The 15,092-nt window shown below is 37.2% G+C and overlaps 1 protein-coding gene across 1 annotated transcript; it reads left to right on the top strand.

The window, feature by feature from the left end:
• The first annotated feature begins 14,219 nt into the window (after positions 1–14,219).
• Positions 14,220–14,693, top strand: LOC110875588 (probable E3 ubiquitin-protein ligase ATL45). The gene is made up of 2 exons (XM_022123783.1): positions 14,220–14,492; positions 14,604–14,693. Exons 1-2 carry the CDS (start codon positions 14,220–14,222, stop codon positions 14,691–14,693), a joined length of 363 nt encoding a protein of 120 aa, XP_021979475.1.
• The last annotated feature ends 399 nt before the right edge of the window (positions 14,694–15,092 follow it).

Here is a 15,092-nt window from a genome sequence, read left to right on the forward strand (position 1 = left end):
GGTTTTGGTTCTGGTTTTGATTTTGATTTTGGTTTTGAGGGATTGGTGGATCTGGAATGGGAGGGATTGGATCGTTTTGGGCTTGGTTTTGTGGCTCTTGATCAGCCATTTCGTGAGCTGCTTGTTCAAGATCTTGAGCAACTGTTGATGACTGAGCTTTAGCTTTCACTGCTGAACGTAGAAGAACGCGATTCTGTCGAGCAGTCTTTTCTATCTCTGAATCAAACAAAAGCGGTGATGATTTCTTGGAAAACCTGGTATGCATGCAACACGAGAATCACCTGCACACAGACAAACAAGAAACCAAGCGTAATACGGAACAAACAAATAAAAGACACACAAAAAGAAATATTTTTGGTTTTTCTAATTTTTAGGTTTTTTGAATTTTTTTTTTTAAAAAAAACAACTACCAACACTAAGCGCACCGATTCCCCGGCAACGGCGCCATTTTGATCGATGTCGAAAGGTCGGTCAAAAACAAGTTTAAAATTTGGTGCTAAGTACCTTTACTAGCAAGGGTAAGTAGGGTCGTCTCCACAGGGAATATGTGGTTAGTGTTGATTGTAGAAACCTAGATTAACTAAACTAAGAAAAACTATTGCTTTGATTGCGTTTTGAGATTTTTGATCGAGAATAATTAAGAAAGTTATCAATTTTAAAGAAAAGCAACCCCCTCCGGATTTCCGGTTCAATGATTCACCCAAACTTGTTTAATTAGATAGATACCAAAAGGTCTTGTTAACGGTTTAGTTTGATTGATAACCAAAGACAAGTTTTTAATAATAACCTATGCAATTTAATTACCAAATCATAAGTGCCAAGAATCCACCCAATAACCAAACTACTCACGATGCAAGAAAACCGAATGCGAATGGTAAAAGATGAATAATTGCAACACTCACAATTCTTTTAAACAAAACTAAACCACAAGTATTCTTCAAGTTATGAAAAACAATCCAAAGAACTAAATAAACAAGGTTTGAGTTTCACATACATGAACCATCCACCCGGAGGTGGTCACAAAAGAATCTAGCCACTCATAATCATGATTTGATCTTCTTGGTTGTCTTGGATGTTTGATTGCATGAAAGATTGATGAAAATTGAGGTTGGGAACTCCAAAATTCGTCCTTGGGAAGTGGAAAACGGCTAGGGTTAGTGTATATCTCGTTTTGGGGTTGAAGATATCTTAAAATAAAGTGAAATCCTTAATTTTCGCGTGACTATCTGCTGTCAGCGCAAGGTTGCGCCCCCCTGGCACAAGGTTGCGCCCCTGACTGACTTGCATCTGTATTGCGCCCAAACTGACACCAGGTTGCGCCAAACTGGTTCCTTCTTGCGCCAAGTACTGGTTTCTCACCATTTTTCGCATTTTTCAACTCCCAACTTGTGTGTAAGCTTCTAACCTTCATAAATCTTCCCAAAAACCTCCCGCTTAGCTTCAATATCCATCCATTAAGCTTTGGGTACCTACAAATAGAAACACACTCAAAGTAACTATGTTTTATGATAATAAACACTTAAAACCTTATATTTACACATGTTAAAACACGGTTATTCACCCTTCTATCAGTGTTCGAATAAACCCCTTATCAAGAAGGCCCTGTAGTTAGGCAATGAGTTCCTTCATTTCTGATGGAGCCAAATGACAGGGCTCCTTAGCAACACGTTTAGCTCCTGCCAGGAATAAATTTAGAATTCAACTTCCCGATCCGGTGACACGTCTGATAGATCATCAGCAAACACTTTGGGAAAATCCTGCACCCTTGGACGTCCTTAAGTTCAATAACATCCGGTTTAGCATTAAAAAAAGTATCACATTGTATATAGTGGTGGACCCATAATTTTTTTCCTCGGGGTGCGGAAATTTTTTAAAGATTTTAGACCCCTAGCTATATAAAAAAATCGGTTCATAGCGGGTCGGATCGGGTCGGGTCGGGTCATGTAAAACAAGTAAACACAAACAAACAAAGTTTCATAGCGGGTCGAATCAGATCGGGTCGGGTCCATTTCAATTTTGAAACAATCAAACCCTAGTTCCTAACTTCCTATCACATTAAGAAACAAAAAGCATCAACATTCAAATCATCCCTACTTCTATTTCTCTTAATAAAAGAACTAAAAAACTTATCTAAAACATACATTGTTCTTTAATTAGAAGAATCCGACGAAAAAAGTGGCTCAACCTCTTTCCTCTTGAGAAATCGCGACATAACTTCCCTACTCATTGATCTTTCCTAATCCTATCACATACAAAATAAACAAGGATTTCGAGTGTTCAACCATAGCACATGTTCCTTAATTTTCAATTTAAAATTTTGAATTTCAAGCCTAGTATTGTTATTTACCAACCAACAATCATATAATCAATAAAACCACCAACGATTTGGGTTTTATTTTATTAGGTGGACTGATTTTCTTTAACAAAACTAGTAGTTGGAATGGGGCTTGAATGGGTATTAAGTTATTGTGCTTGATGGATTGAATCTAAGTTTTATTAAAGGGGTTAGTGGGATAACTTGTTTTTATATTTTGATCGGGTTTCAATCTGTGTTCACAATTTTTTTATACAAATTCCTAACATTTTTTTCTAAGGGGTGCGGACGAAAATTTCCAAGGGATGCGGTCGGGATTTTTAATGAAAAATACCACTGATTTTTTTTTCAAGGGGTGCGACCGCCCACCCACCCTAGGTCCGCCGTATAAGCCTTCATACCTCAATCATAGATATAACCCTAAGCACCAAGGAACTTGTATAACCACGTACGGTTACCTGATTTCTATTAGGAGACTTGAGACCCCCCATTGAAGACACTCATCGACCTTCCCCTTAGTATACATATTTGTTCCGTAAAAAACCCCGCGTCCCCCTCCGTTCGTAATCATCTCCTTTTATTCCGGTTTTCTGTCTAATAGCCACTACATTGTCTAAACAACCAAACTAAAATGGTATGGGCCTACCACTAACCCAATCTTCCTTTTGTTCCCTGAACACACATCCGACAGTCACCCCCTCAATCCAGCAACCACCGCCTCTTTCTAGTGTCAACAAAAGTGCCTTCAATTAAGAAGTTCCAAATTTGAAACAAGGAACTCATATACATTAATAGTTTAAGAAAAAAGAAGTTATAGACACATTTGGAACTGAAAAATAATCCATTATAGAAGCAATGGAAATCATGAGCGGAAATAAAAAAGTAATTTAAATGTTACTTAATCCATATACAATCCATTGTAGGTGACTAGATCAACAGTTGTAGGAACCATCACACAAACGTATCTCCTACAATACCACACAAAAATCAAATCCAAAATTTGAAACCTTAACATTCAAACAATAAGCTCAAAACAACCATGTTGAACTTAGTCCATCCAGTTGAAACGGTTAATCGTTTACGAAAAAAGCCAACATGGTGTTGCGAAGATAAATTAAACACTAACGTGTGGTTATTAAAATAGATTTCAAATAATATAAATGATAATAATAATAATTTTATTATTATGTTATTTGATTGATAATTAAAGGAATTTATGTGATTTGGACTTTGATAGAGTCAATGAGTCACAAATTAAATATGGTTTGCTACTTTGCTTTGCAACATAATGTATGGGCTGCTATCTAATATTAAGTGGGCTTACAAATTCGCTCGACCACAAGTGTGAGAGGAAGTCACAAGAGTTTAGCAAGGGAAATTCTAAGTTGGCATGATTTATATGGGTTGGAAAGAAGTAGGTTGATTAGTACGTTCACAATTTTTTTCTGATGCTTACTTTTTATTGTGACTTATGCTTTTTATTGGTTTTAATTAATTTACCCATTATATTCAATTTTCAATCGGGTTTGTTCTTTATTATAGGATGAGAATTGGCTACAAAGGCTATTTTTCCTACAAAGTGTAAAATATCATAAAACATCATAATGTCAACCATGCATAAAACACACTCAAAACCCACAAATAACAAAGTAAAGATTACTAAAACACCATATTTGTGGGTTTTGTGTTGTGTTTTTGATGATAAGGCTTTGATTATCGAATGACTAACATTAGTATGTTTTATGTTGATTATCGTGTTGTGTTTTATACTCATAGTTCTACGATGGTGTGTTTGGAGTTTTTATGTACTGTTAGGGTTTGGATATTGTGTTTTAGTGATCTTCACTCTGTTATTTGTGGGTTTTGAGTGTGTTTTATGGCTGAAATTGTTCGTGCATATGTCTGTCGACTTCGTCTTGTATCGAGTCTTGTAATAGGTTTCATAGATCAAGTCACGTAGTACAAAAGAAACAGGAAACGAAGCTGAAACAGCAAGTTCATGCGAAGTGACCAGTTCGTACGAACTGGACATGTCTGTTTCATGCGAAGTGGCAGTTTCATGGGAAGTGGCCACTTCCCACGAACTGGTCAGTGGCAGTTTCGTGGGGACGGGGAATCCTATAAATAGGTGACTTGAGATTTCATTTGTAACTTTTGGAATTCCGTTAGCGAAGCTCTGCCGAGGTGTCATACAGTTTGTAATCGTGTCAAATCAATACAGAAGACATTTAAACTACTTCTTAGTGCATATCAAGTTGATTCAACATCAAAACGTCTGTTTCCGCCTTTTGTTTTGATAAAAAAACTCTTCTGATCGACTCATTTGGTCGTGTCAACGATCCTACAAGTGGTATCAGAGCTCAGGAGGAAGAGTTCTTACCATTTTCAGCTTGATTTCATCTAAAATTCTGATTTCTATTCACTTTCTTCACAATTTTTCAAATTTAATTGAGTTTTTACGGTTAAAATGGCTTGATTTTCTCAAATAGCAAGCAAAACACTGTTTTAGCAAATCCTTGAAAGAATCAGACCTAAAATCAAACTAAAACTTGATCAATTTTGCAAAAATCAATCGATAACATGTTCAGTTCATTCGAGATAGCTCAGTTTGTGTGAGTTATCATTCCAATTCGCACGTAGTGGGACTCCAGTTCGCACCAGATCATCCAGTTCGCTTGGTTTGGATCAATTCGCTTGAAAATATCCCAGTTCGTGTGAGTCAGTTCGCACGAAGTGTTCGAGCAGTTCAGTTCGCTTGAAACAGGGTCCAGGTCGCGTGAAAGTAGGGTTCAGTCCGCACGAAGTGGGTTAAAAGGATCCAGTTCGTTTAAACCTTGTCAGTTCGCACAGAGTATCAGTTCGTTTAAAACACCTGTTCGTTTGTAATTGTAAATCAGTTCGCATCAGATTATTTGAAGATTAACTATTTCATTTGAAATTTGTGTATTTGAGAGTCTTTAGAACTGAATCATGGAAACCGAATTCTACAATGCGTTTGCTACTGCCCCGGGTACTCCTGTTACCGTTGCTCAGAGCGTGAACATGGAAAATGAAACAGGAATGTTGCAGAAACCTCCGAAATTGATGTGCACTGAAGAATATTACAGTTGGCAAGAGCACTTTGAAAATTGGGTTCAAGCAAATCATCTAAGATTTTGGGAATGTATTGAGAAAACGTACGTTCGTCCTCGAAATAACATGGGAGTTGTAAAGACTATTTCTGAATTTACGGACAAAGAGAGAGATATTTACAAAGCAGAAAAGATGATGAGCAACTTACTTCAACAAGCTCTGAAAGAAGACATTTTCATACTACTTCAACATGATGATAATGCATATTCGATTTGGATAGCACTTCGTACAAAATTCGAAGGAAGTACGGAAATGATCAAGAATAAGAAGTCTCTGTTAAAGAAAGAATTTGATTTGTTCTCAAGTTTGCCGGGTGAAACTACAAATGTTCTTATTAAGAGATACTGTCATTTAGTGCGTTCAATGACCCGTTTGGATATCAAAAAGGATCGTGAGGAATGGGTTGAAAAATTAGCCGATGCTTTACCTCAAAAAGAATGAGGTACATATCTTATGATCTTGAAGAATACCGGAGAGTGCGATGGTTTGACAATTTCTCAATTCATGAAAAACTTGAAGGACAAGATCTTGAAAAACAGAAGATTGCTAGAATGAACAATTCAAGTGGTCAACAAAACATCAAGATGTATTACAAAGGGAATGTTCAGAATGTTGAAGCAAGTCAGAAGATCCAAACCGCTTTCAGCGCAGAGAACTCATCCGGATCACTCAATCAAAGTTCAATCAACATCAGTGGATTTTCTTCATATCCGTGTGTTAATCCAAGTGTTCAAAGTTCAAACAATGGTAATGGTCACGTGTTATAATATACAGATAGAAATAGAGAAGGGAAGGAAATTATATCTGATAAAGTTATCCCAGTGCTAAGGCGGTAGGGTGTGTCTTAGCGCCACCCTGCCTCCTAGACGACTATAGCGTTTCGGGGCGTCATCAGCCACCCCTCAACTGCCATGGAGGGGGAGCTATTCACCCTTCGCCAGCACGCTAAAGCCAGAAAATGACTTTGAAGGTGGGGTCCATTCTTTTCAACCAATCAAATCTCTTCTCTCTATTTAATTTTCTTTTGTTTAATAGGAGGCTTTAAACCATACCACGCAAGTTAAAGGGAGATGTTTTAAAAACTTTCTATGTGACATGGCATTAATGTGGCGGGATAAAGCCCCTAGGGGCTTTATACCACACCCTCTAGCCTAATGGAGGTAGGAAGGTTTACTATCTTGTAGGTTCCTACACTGGAGTTCTCAGGTTCGAATCCATCTTCAACCAAGCTTTGGCCATGTATAAAACTAGTTGAGATGCAGTTCAAAAAAAAAAAAAAAGAAAGTTATTTTTTATAACGACAAATTTGGATCACTGACAGACCACTGGAGTATTATTGTGCCACCAGCGCAACCACCCGATCATATCCATCTCCAATAGGCATAATGTCTATATACCATTTCAGGAGGAAACCCAATAAATAGGGGAAAATCCCACTTGTGTGAATCTAACCGAGGACCTATTGGTCACAAAGCCTTATCCCACCACAAAGATGCCACTAAACTATAAGGCCATGAGGTGTACCTTAACATCTATTGTGTTAACGATGACATGGTATGTTAAAAGACATTGCAAACCACTCCCTTCTTGTGTTAAGGGGTGTTAAAGAGATTATATGTTAACATGTTAACATGATTTTAAGAGATTGTCTTAATTTGTTTTCCTTTTTTACACATAAACCATTAAAATTTTTTACACTCAAACCATTAAAAGAATAAAGTTAAGGGGTTAAACTATTTCCTTGATGTGATGTAAAGTGAAATGAAGAAAAGTAAGTGATGTGGCACCTAGGTGGTGTTAAAAATAGTTAAAGTATACCCCAAGGCCTAAAGCCATAAGCAAAAAGAAATTTTTTTTTTTGAAAGAGGGCTATTCATTCAAGACAAAAAGCCTTAGCAAGGTGCTACATGCAAAGTTACAGTACAGAAAGGAAAAGGAAAAAAAAAGAGAACAGAATATGGAAGAGAACTAAACAAAATTATTACATGAAACAATTGACTTTACCCCATTCCTTCCAATCCTGATCTGTTTTTCCAGCCCTTGCTTTCATCCATAAAAATGAGAGTGCCTTTACGTCTCCGACCGCCCTTGATACCTGTGTTGTTTTCTGATTAAAGATTAAATTGTTTCGAATCCGCCATAGGGTCCAACATGTTGCTGCCGTGACTAGATATATCGCCTTCCTTTTCTCTTCCGACGAACAATAAGACTCGATATATTCCAATAATCCGACCAAGCTAAGCAAATACCTCGGGAGAGGTAATTTTACCCATAAGGAGATCGCCGTCCATACTAATTGTGCATATTGACAGGAAATTAGTAAATGATCAACTGTTTCCGCATTCGAACCGCATAAGGCACATGTAATCGAAGGAATGTTTATATTCCTTATCACCAAAGCCTCCCTTGTCGGAATCCGATCCAGCACCGCCCTCCACAAAAAACAGTTTATTTTTTTCGGTATCCAGCTTAGCCATTTCAGAACTTGTGTTTCCGGAATGCTTTGAATACTATCCAACTCTGTACGTAATATATTAACTTTGAAGACTTCTCATGTTTCGTCTTGTCTCCATAACCATGCATCCGATTTCATCTCTATCTTGATACCTTCCAGTAGCTTAACACACTCATTCCAAGCTTCTGAAGTCTGTGATTGATTGACCAAAGACCCACCGTCCCATACCCACGAAAGTTGCCCATCCATAAAACAATAACGTTGTTTAACCATGCAGTACTTTTCTGTTTCCAAACTAAAAAGGTTGGGGAATCGTTCACGTAATCAAAGATTGCCTGCCCACTTGTCCAGCCAGAAAAAAGTTTTGTTACCCCTTCCCAGTTGCACTTCGATCCTATTCTGAACATCTGACAAATTGAGATTCGGTCCCTTTCCTAAATTCACAATGTTTTTCCACACACCTGTAATCGAACTCCTCAATGGAATGGAAGAGTAACTTCGTCTCCTACCATGTATTGCCTTAATAACTTTCGTCCAGAGGTGTGATGTTTCGTTCCTAAATTTCACGATCCATATCACCATCATAGCCTTATTCATTGATGCTAGGCTGCCAATACCCAAACCCCCATGTTCTTTAGGTGCTACAACTTTGAACCAAGGTACCTAACTCATCTTATTCTTATCTAGACAACCTCCCCAAAGAAACTTATGCCTTACTTTCTCAAGATATTTGATAACATGTAACGGTGCATTAAAAAAGATAAGTAGTAAGTTGGGAGGTTACCTAAGACCGCCTTTACAAGTGTCATTCTTCCGCCAAATGATAGTGTTTGTGCCTTCCATAAAAAGAGTTTACTTTCAAATCTATCGATGACGGGCTTCCAATTTTTTACCAAACCCATGTTGGAACCCACCGGTAAGTCTAGATATGTAAATGGTATGGAGCCTGTTTCACAACCAAGTATTGAAGCCATATTCAAGACATCCTCATTTCCCACCCCCACACCAAACACTTTACTTTTAACAAAGTTAACTTTTAGTCCCGAGGATAAATCAAAGCATCTTAGGAGCCTTGCAAGGTTGTAGAAATTTGGTTCCGACCATTCACCTACAAACAGTACATCATCCGCATAGAGTAGGTGTGAAACGGTTGGACCCCCACCCGGTGTTGAAATTCCTTTGAAGATACCCTCGTTCACCGCACAATCCGTGGCAATATGTAGAGCCTCCATCGCCAGGATGAAAAGAAGTGGAGATAACGGGTCAACTTGTCGACCCCCCCTGTGAATATCAAATTCGAAGGTTGGTGACCCGTTAACTAGAACCGATGTTCTAGCCGTCTTTAGTATTCACGTCACCCATTTCCTCCATAGAGCCGGGAAGCCCATTTGCGCTAAGACCGACTCCAAGAACTCCCAGCTTAGAGAGTCAAAAGCTTTCTCGAAGTCGACCTTAAAGAGCATCATCTTCCTCTTACTACTTTTTGCCCATGAAATAAGCTCGTTGGTAATTAAAGGACCTTCAAGAATGCTTCGTCCTTCGATGTAAGCCGTCTGTAAATCACTAACTAATGAGCCAATAACCATCTTGAGCCTATTAGCTAGGATTTTAGTTACCACTTTTGATATACACCCAATCAAGTTGATCGGCCAAAAATCATTGATTGTCTATGGATTATTTATTTTAGGAATGAGAGAGATGAAACTCGAGTTGCAGGCCCGGTTGAGTTTTCCATGTACATAGAAGTAATCAAGTGCTAGCCCGAAATCTTTTTCAAATATGTCCCAAAAGTCTTTTAGGAACATGAATGTAAAACCATCCGGACCCGGTGTTTTATCACCACCACAACTCCAGACTGCCTCCTTTATTTCCTCTTTTGAAAATCTCTTTACCAACATGGCTGATTGATTCGAAGTTAGTACTTTGAACCCAGTATTGACGAACATAGGTCTCTCATGCTCCTGTTCCAAAAAAATCGATTCATAATGCTTGTAGATTTTCTCCTTAAGTTCCTCCGGTTGCGATATCCAAACGTCCTCAAAGATTTTAGTAATATACTAATTCATTTATAACTAATCTTTTAAATTTTTCTATCTTCAATTAATTAGTCAACTAAGTATTAATTATCCTACCTATAATCTACAAAATCTAAACATATCAAAAATTTTCTTACATATACCCTACACGTTATAAAATTTTATCCTACACACGTCAAAACTTATCTTACACACTTCGAAATATTTATCCTACAAATCTCAAAATATATCCTAAACATCTCATAATTCATCTTACACATATTATAATTTATTCAACACTTTAAATTAAGTTGTTTTTTTAATTTCAAAAAAGTATATATTTTGAAAAGGAGCTATACTTTAAATTTTCTTTTGAGTTAAATGCTTGGTTGGTCCTTGTAGTTTGCAAAAATTCCATACTTGATCCTAGTGGTTTATTAATTACACGCGTGGTCCCAAAAGTTGTCAAAAATAAACTCGGTTGGTCCCTAACGTAACATCTGTTAAATTTCTCAGTTAACTATGTGTAAAATGACTACATTACCCTTGAACAGTTAAAAGAAATAAAAAATATACAAAGAAACTGCAACTAGTTCCATCTTCTTCAATCTCTCTCTCTAACAAACTCTAACACCACCACCTCCTCCACCTGCAACTGAACCTGCATTGTATTCTCCCAAACCCTAATTGCGTTCTCCCAAACCCTAATTGCAGATCCAGGAATCTTGTTTCCTTTTATCTGAAAGTTTTTTTAGACAACCACTACCTCCACCGTCCCAGTCACTTCAACCTCCACCACCACCAAACCACGACCTTCTAGATCTGAAAATTGTTGACAACCAGACAAATATGAAGAATATAATGCGATGATGAAGCTGAATTGTCAAAAAAAAATTGTTGTAATAATCGAATTGGATTTAAATTCCAAAGGTCTTCGGTGAAGGTGATCATGATTAGTTTGAATTTTGTGCACCACTTTCAAAGTAAATCAATAATGGAGCTGACTTGAATTTCGATTTTTAATAAATCACTTACTTGACTTAACCACCACGGTTTTAATAAATCACCGATTTCCGTTGACATTAAAGCTCATATCCGATACCTATACAAGCGGATTCAAGACTTATAGACACCGTTAATCATGCTATTAAACTAGCTGTCGACGATGTGAAAGTCAGACGCCGACGACGACTGCTGTTCAAGCACCGTTCAAAAAAAAACTCTTTATGTTTTGTGCTTTCTTAAAGGTGGGGCTCAATGAAAACTCACCGGCATTTATGGCGGGTGATGGTTCAATTTCCGGTGACTTAGTATGGCCGGAGATGGTGACTAGAGCTGGAGTCGGAGACGGTGGCCTGAGTTGGGGACTCTTATGAAAGAGATGGGTTTGACTCTTAATATGTTAATTAGTAATTAATATTTATTAATAATAAGGGTAAAATGGACATTTTATATGAACTTAACTAGAAATTTTAACAAGGTTAGTTACTAAGGATCATACATGTTATGAATATGCAAACATTGGGCCACTCGTGTAACATTTTTCAAACCATTAGGATCAAGTGTGTAATTATTAAACCATCGGGACCAAATCTGCAATATTTACAAACCATAGGGACCAACCAAGCATTTAACTCTTTTCTTTTCATTTGAACTATTTAGTATACAGATATGCCCGGTGCTTAGTGGCATCTTAGAGTGCGATAAGACTTTAGGGTTAATATGTCATGGTTCGATTCCCAAAAAAAGGTTTTTCCTATATTTGTTGGGTTACTTCTAAATTGGTGTATAGACATTTACCTAATGGAGATGAATATGATCTAGTAGTGAAGCTGGATATAATCGGATGATTACGCTGGCATGTAATGGTCCCTGGGCTTTGGTCACTTTTGTTACCTTTAGTTTAAAACTCAAATCTTTTGAATCTGTATCCCTGTGGTTTCAATTTTATTACCGTTTTCATTGAAAAGTAAAATCTGATCCGATTTTTCAATTAAAATTCATTTTTTTTGTCTTTTTCCTCTCTTTAATAAACGGCAAAATTGTCAGATTTTTTTAATATGTTGAAATAAAACGTTAAAAAAAAAAAATACTATTTTGCACTTTATTAAAAGGGAGAAAAAAAATTAAAAAAAAAAATTGAATAATAGCTGAAATCTAACCAGATTTTGAGTTTGAATGAAAATAGCAACGAAAGTGAAACCAAAAGAATACAGATTTAAAAGGTTTGAATTTTGATTTAAAATGAAAAAAGCGACGAAATCTCATGCATCATTTACTTAATATAATAAAGAGTTAATTACTGTTTTTGTCACTGTGGTTTGCCAAAAATCACTATTTCAGTCCATTAGTTTAAAAATTGCGATTTCAGTCTATGTGGTTTCACTTTCTTAACCATTTTAGTCCACCTCCGTTGACCCCATCCATTTATTCTTTTAAGTACACGTGAATTGACCATAATGCCCTTATTAATAAAAAACAAAAAGATATCTAAATGAGTTAGTTATTATTTTCGTACCTATGGTTTATCAAAAATCACTATTTCAGTCCATTAGTTTAAAAATTGCGATTTCAGTCCCTGTGGTTTCACTTTCGTCTTATAGTTCATATTTAATGTGCGTATCAGATTGCAGACTGGTTTATAACGAACGCTTATGCACGCCTATGAAAACTAATGGTTGAAATGTACAAAGAAGAGCTCGATGTTGAAGAGGTGAACTGTGAATCTTCACCGGAACAGGCTGCAAATTTTTCATTTTGGTTTGGCTCGATCCACTTTAGATGAAGAAGGCCAAGAATGCGATCTTGAACCAACGCTGCGTAGCGTGCGCGGGGGCATAAACCTAGTATGGACTTAAATTGGATTGTAGGGTTCGACCCACCATGGCTTCACTAGAAGTAGAAGTCTAGCACTATTTTTACATATATGGTTCCAAAATTTTAATTTTAGATTTCAGAATGAGAAAATGTTCAGGTAAGCACTATTTTTCAAAGTTATTATGTTAATTGATGCTTCTAGGAAGATACTAATTGGGGTGGGGTAATGGGTCGTCAGACATTAAGAGGGTGGGGTTGTGATGTCGGAGAAGATGACTTGAAACTTTTGCCGGAAATGAGAACAGAGATGGAGTGGGGTGGGGTAGCGTGGGGTTGTATTTTAACAAGTGGGTCCTAGAATACAATCTTTTAAATTTCCATGGTTTTTTATTTAATTAACACAAGGGTAATTTAGGTATTTCATTAAAAAAGTTAACGGTAAAATAAACGGTGTTGGGAGACTGGACTGAAATGGTTACGAAGTTGAAACCACGGGGACTGAAATAGTGATTTTTAACAAACCACATGAATGAAAACAGTAATTAACTCATTTAGATATCTTTTTGTTTTAATAAGGGCATTATGGTCAATTCACATGTAGTTAACAGAATAAATGAATGGGGTTAACGGAGGCAGACTGAAATGGTTATGAAAGTGAAACTAAAAGGACTGAAATCGTAATTTTTAAACGAATGTAAGTTTACTTAATAAATAATAAAAGTAACAAGAAACTTATTAAAATATTACCTATTTTGGCAGTTTACTTAATATAATAATATAATAATAAAAGTAACAACACAATTTTTTAAGGGCAAATTTGGATCATTAACGGACCGCTGGAGTATTATCGTGCAACCAGATAAACCACCCGTTCATATCCATCTTCACTAGGTATAGTGTCACACCAATTCAGGAGGAAACCCAATAAACATGGAAAAACCCCCCTTATGGTAATCGAACACAAAACCTATTGGTGTTAAAGTTTTATCCCACCACATAAATGCCACTAGGCTATAAAGCCATGACTAAGTAACAACAAACTTATTAAAATATTATATCTATGCAGTAGTGTAGCATTTATCACATCACTATCTTTCATTGCAAACATTTAATCTATCGCAGTCAGTTAAACCGACAAAGCCCACAGATTTCAACACCTATTTCAAGTTCCATCAACATCTGTCGTCATATGTCTCTCTCTCCTCAAACCGCCGGCACATTCTCTCTCTAAACTCACCAATTTCCTCCCTCAAGATCCAACTTTGACATGCCAACCACCCAACACCACCACCATGCCACCGTTAACCACCGTTTACCACCCAAACAAAACCCTAAACTCTTATCAATACTCCTCAAACTCATCATCATGTTCCTTATTCTCTCAATCTTTCTAATCTTTCTGGGCCTTGCTGCAATTATTCTACTCAACCTCCTCATCGCCGGCTCCATCGCCAACCGCCGCAGGAGCCGCCGCCACAACGCCGGCATGCAGAACAATCTTCCCATGTTCCGATACTCCGCCGCAACTACCTCGGATGATTGTTCGATTTGCTTGGAGTGTTTCAAAGAAGGAGAGTTTTGTCGTGCGCTTCCGGTTTGTGACCATTTGTTTCATGCAAAGTGTGTGGATTTGTGGCTAGTGAAAGTGTTGAATTGCCCGGTTTGTCGGGCACCGGTTCGGGTGGATGGTGATTGGCGGTCCGGTTCGGTTGTTGATGATGAGTCTAAATTCTTGTGGGCAGTTGATGTAGGTAGGCAGGTAGTGTGGTAAACTGTTAGATTTGGAGTTCGGTTCTTGATGATGTTAAATGGTTTTATATTTCAAGTTTGGTTTGTATAGTAAATTAGTAATTTTGCCTTTTAATTTTAGTTGAGAGAATATAGCTTGTCCTGGTTATTTCTTGATTTGGATCTTGTTGGAGATAATTATAGTGTTAAAGAGGTGTGGTTAAGGAAATAGCCACGTTAGTGTCACATATGTGGCCTCAGTTGGTACCGTCCGGTACCGAAAGAACCGGTACCGAAATGTTAAAAGTTGGGTACCGAAAAGGTATCCGGTTCAGTAAATTCGGTACCTGTACCGGTTCGATACCGATACCGGGTCCATTTTGCTCATCCCTAGCACTTTCCATTGCCACTTCATTAAATAAATTAAACTATTTTTTAAAAAAAATTAAATAAATTAAACTTAAATAACGAATTATACCACCTCCCATCCAACTTTCAACTCATTTTCCCCACATTATCCCTTGGCATACCAAATTAACTAAATCCTAACCTATTTAATTATTTGGCTGATGTACCACTTGTTAAGTGACGTGACATCCGGCGTGTCATTTTTTATGATATGGTTCTTGTT

This window comes from Helianthus annuus, chromosome 9, assembly GCF_002127325.2.
Source record: "Helianthus annuus cultivar XRQ/B chromosome 9, HanXRQr2.0-SUNRISE, whole genome shotgun sequence".
In the NCBI taxonomy this organism is placed as follows: Eukaryota; Viridiplantae; Streptophyta; class Magnoliopsida; order Asterales; family Asteraceae; genus Helianthus; species Helianthus annuus.

Bases quoted from the DNA above. Each gene is read 5' to 3' on its own strand.
- LOC110875588 (XM_022123783.1), top strand. From the start codon at position 14,220: ATGCAGAACAATCTTCCCATGTTCCGATACTCCGCCGCAACTACCTCG. The intron at 14,493-14,603 runs GTAGTGTGGTAA...TTTTAATTTTAG, and splicing joins CAGTTGATGTAGGTAGGCAG to TTGAGAGAATATAGCTTGTC.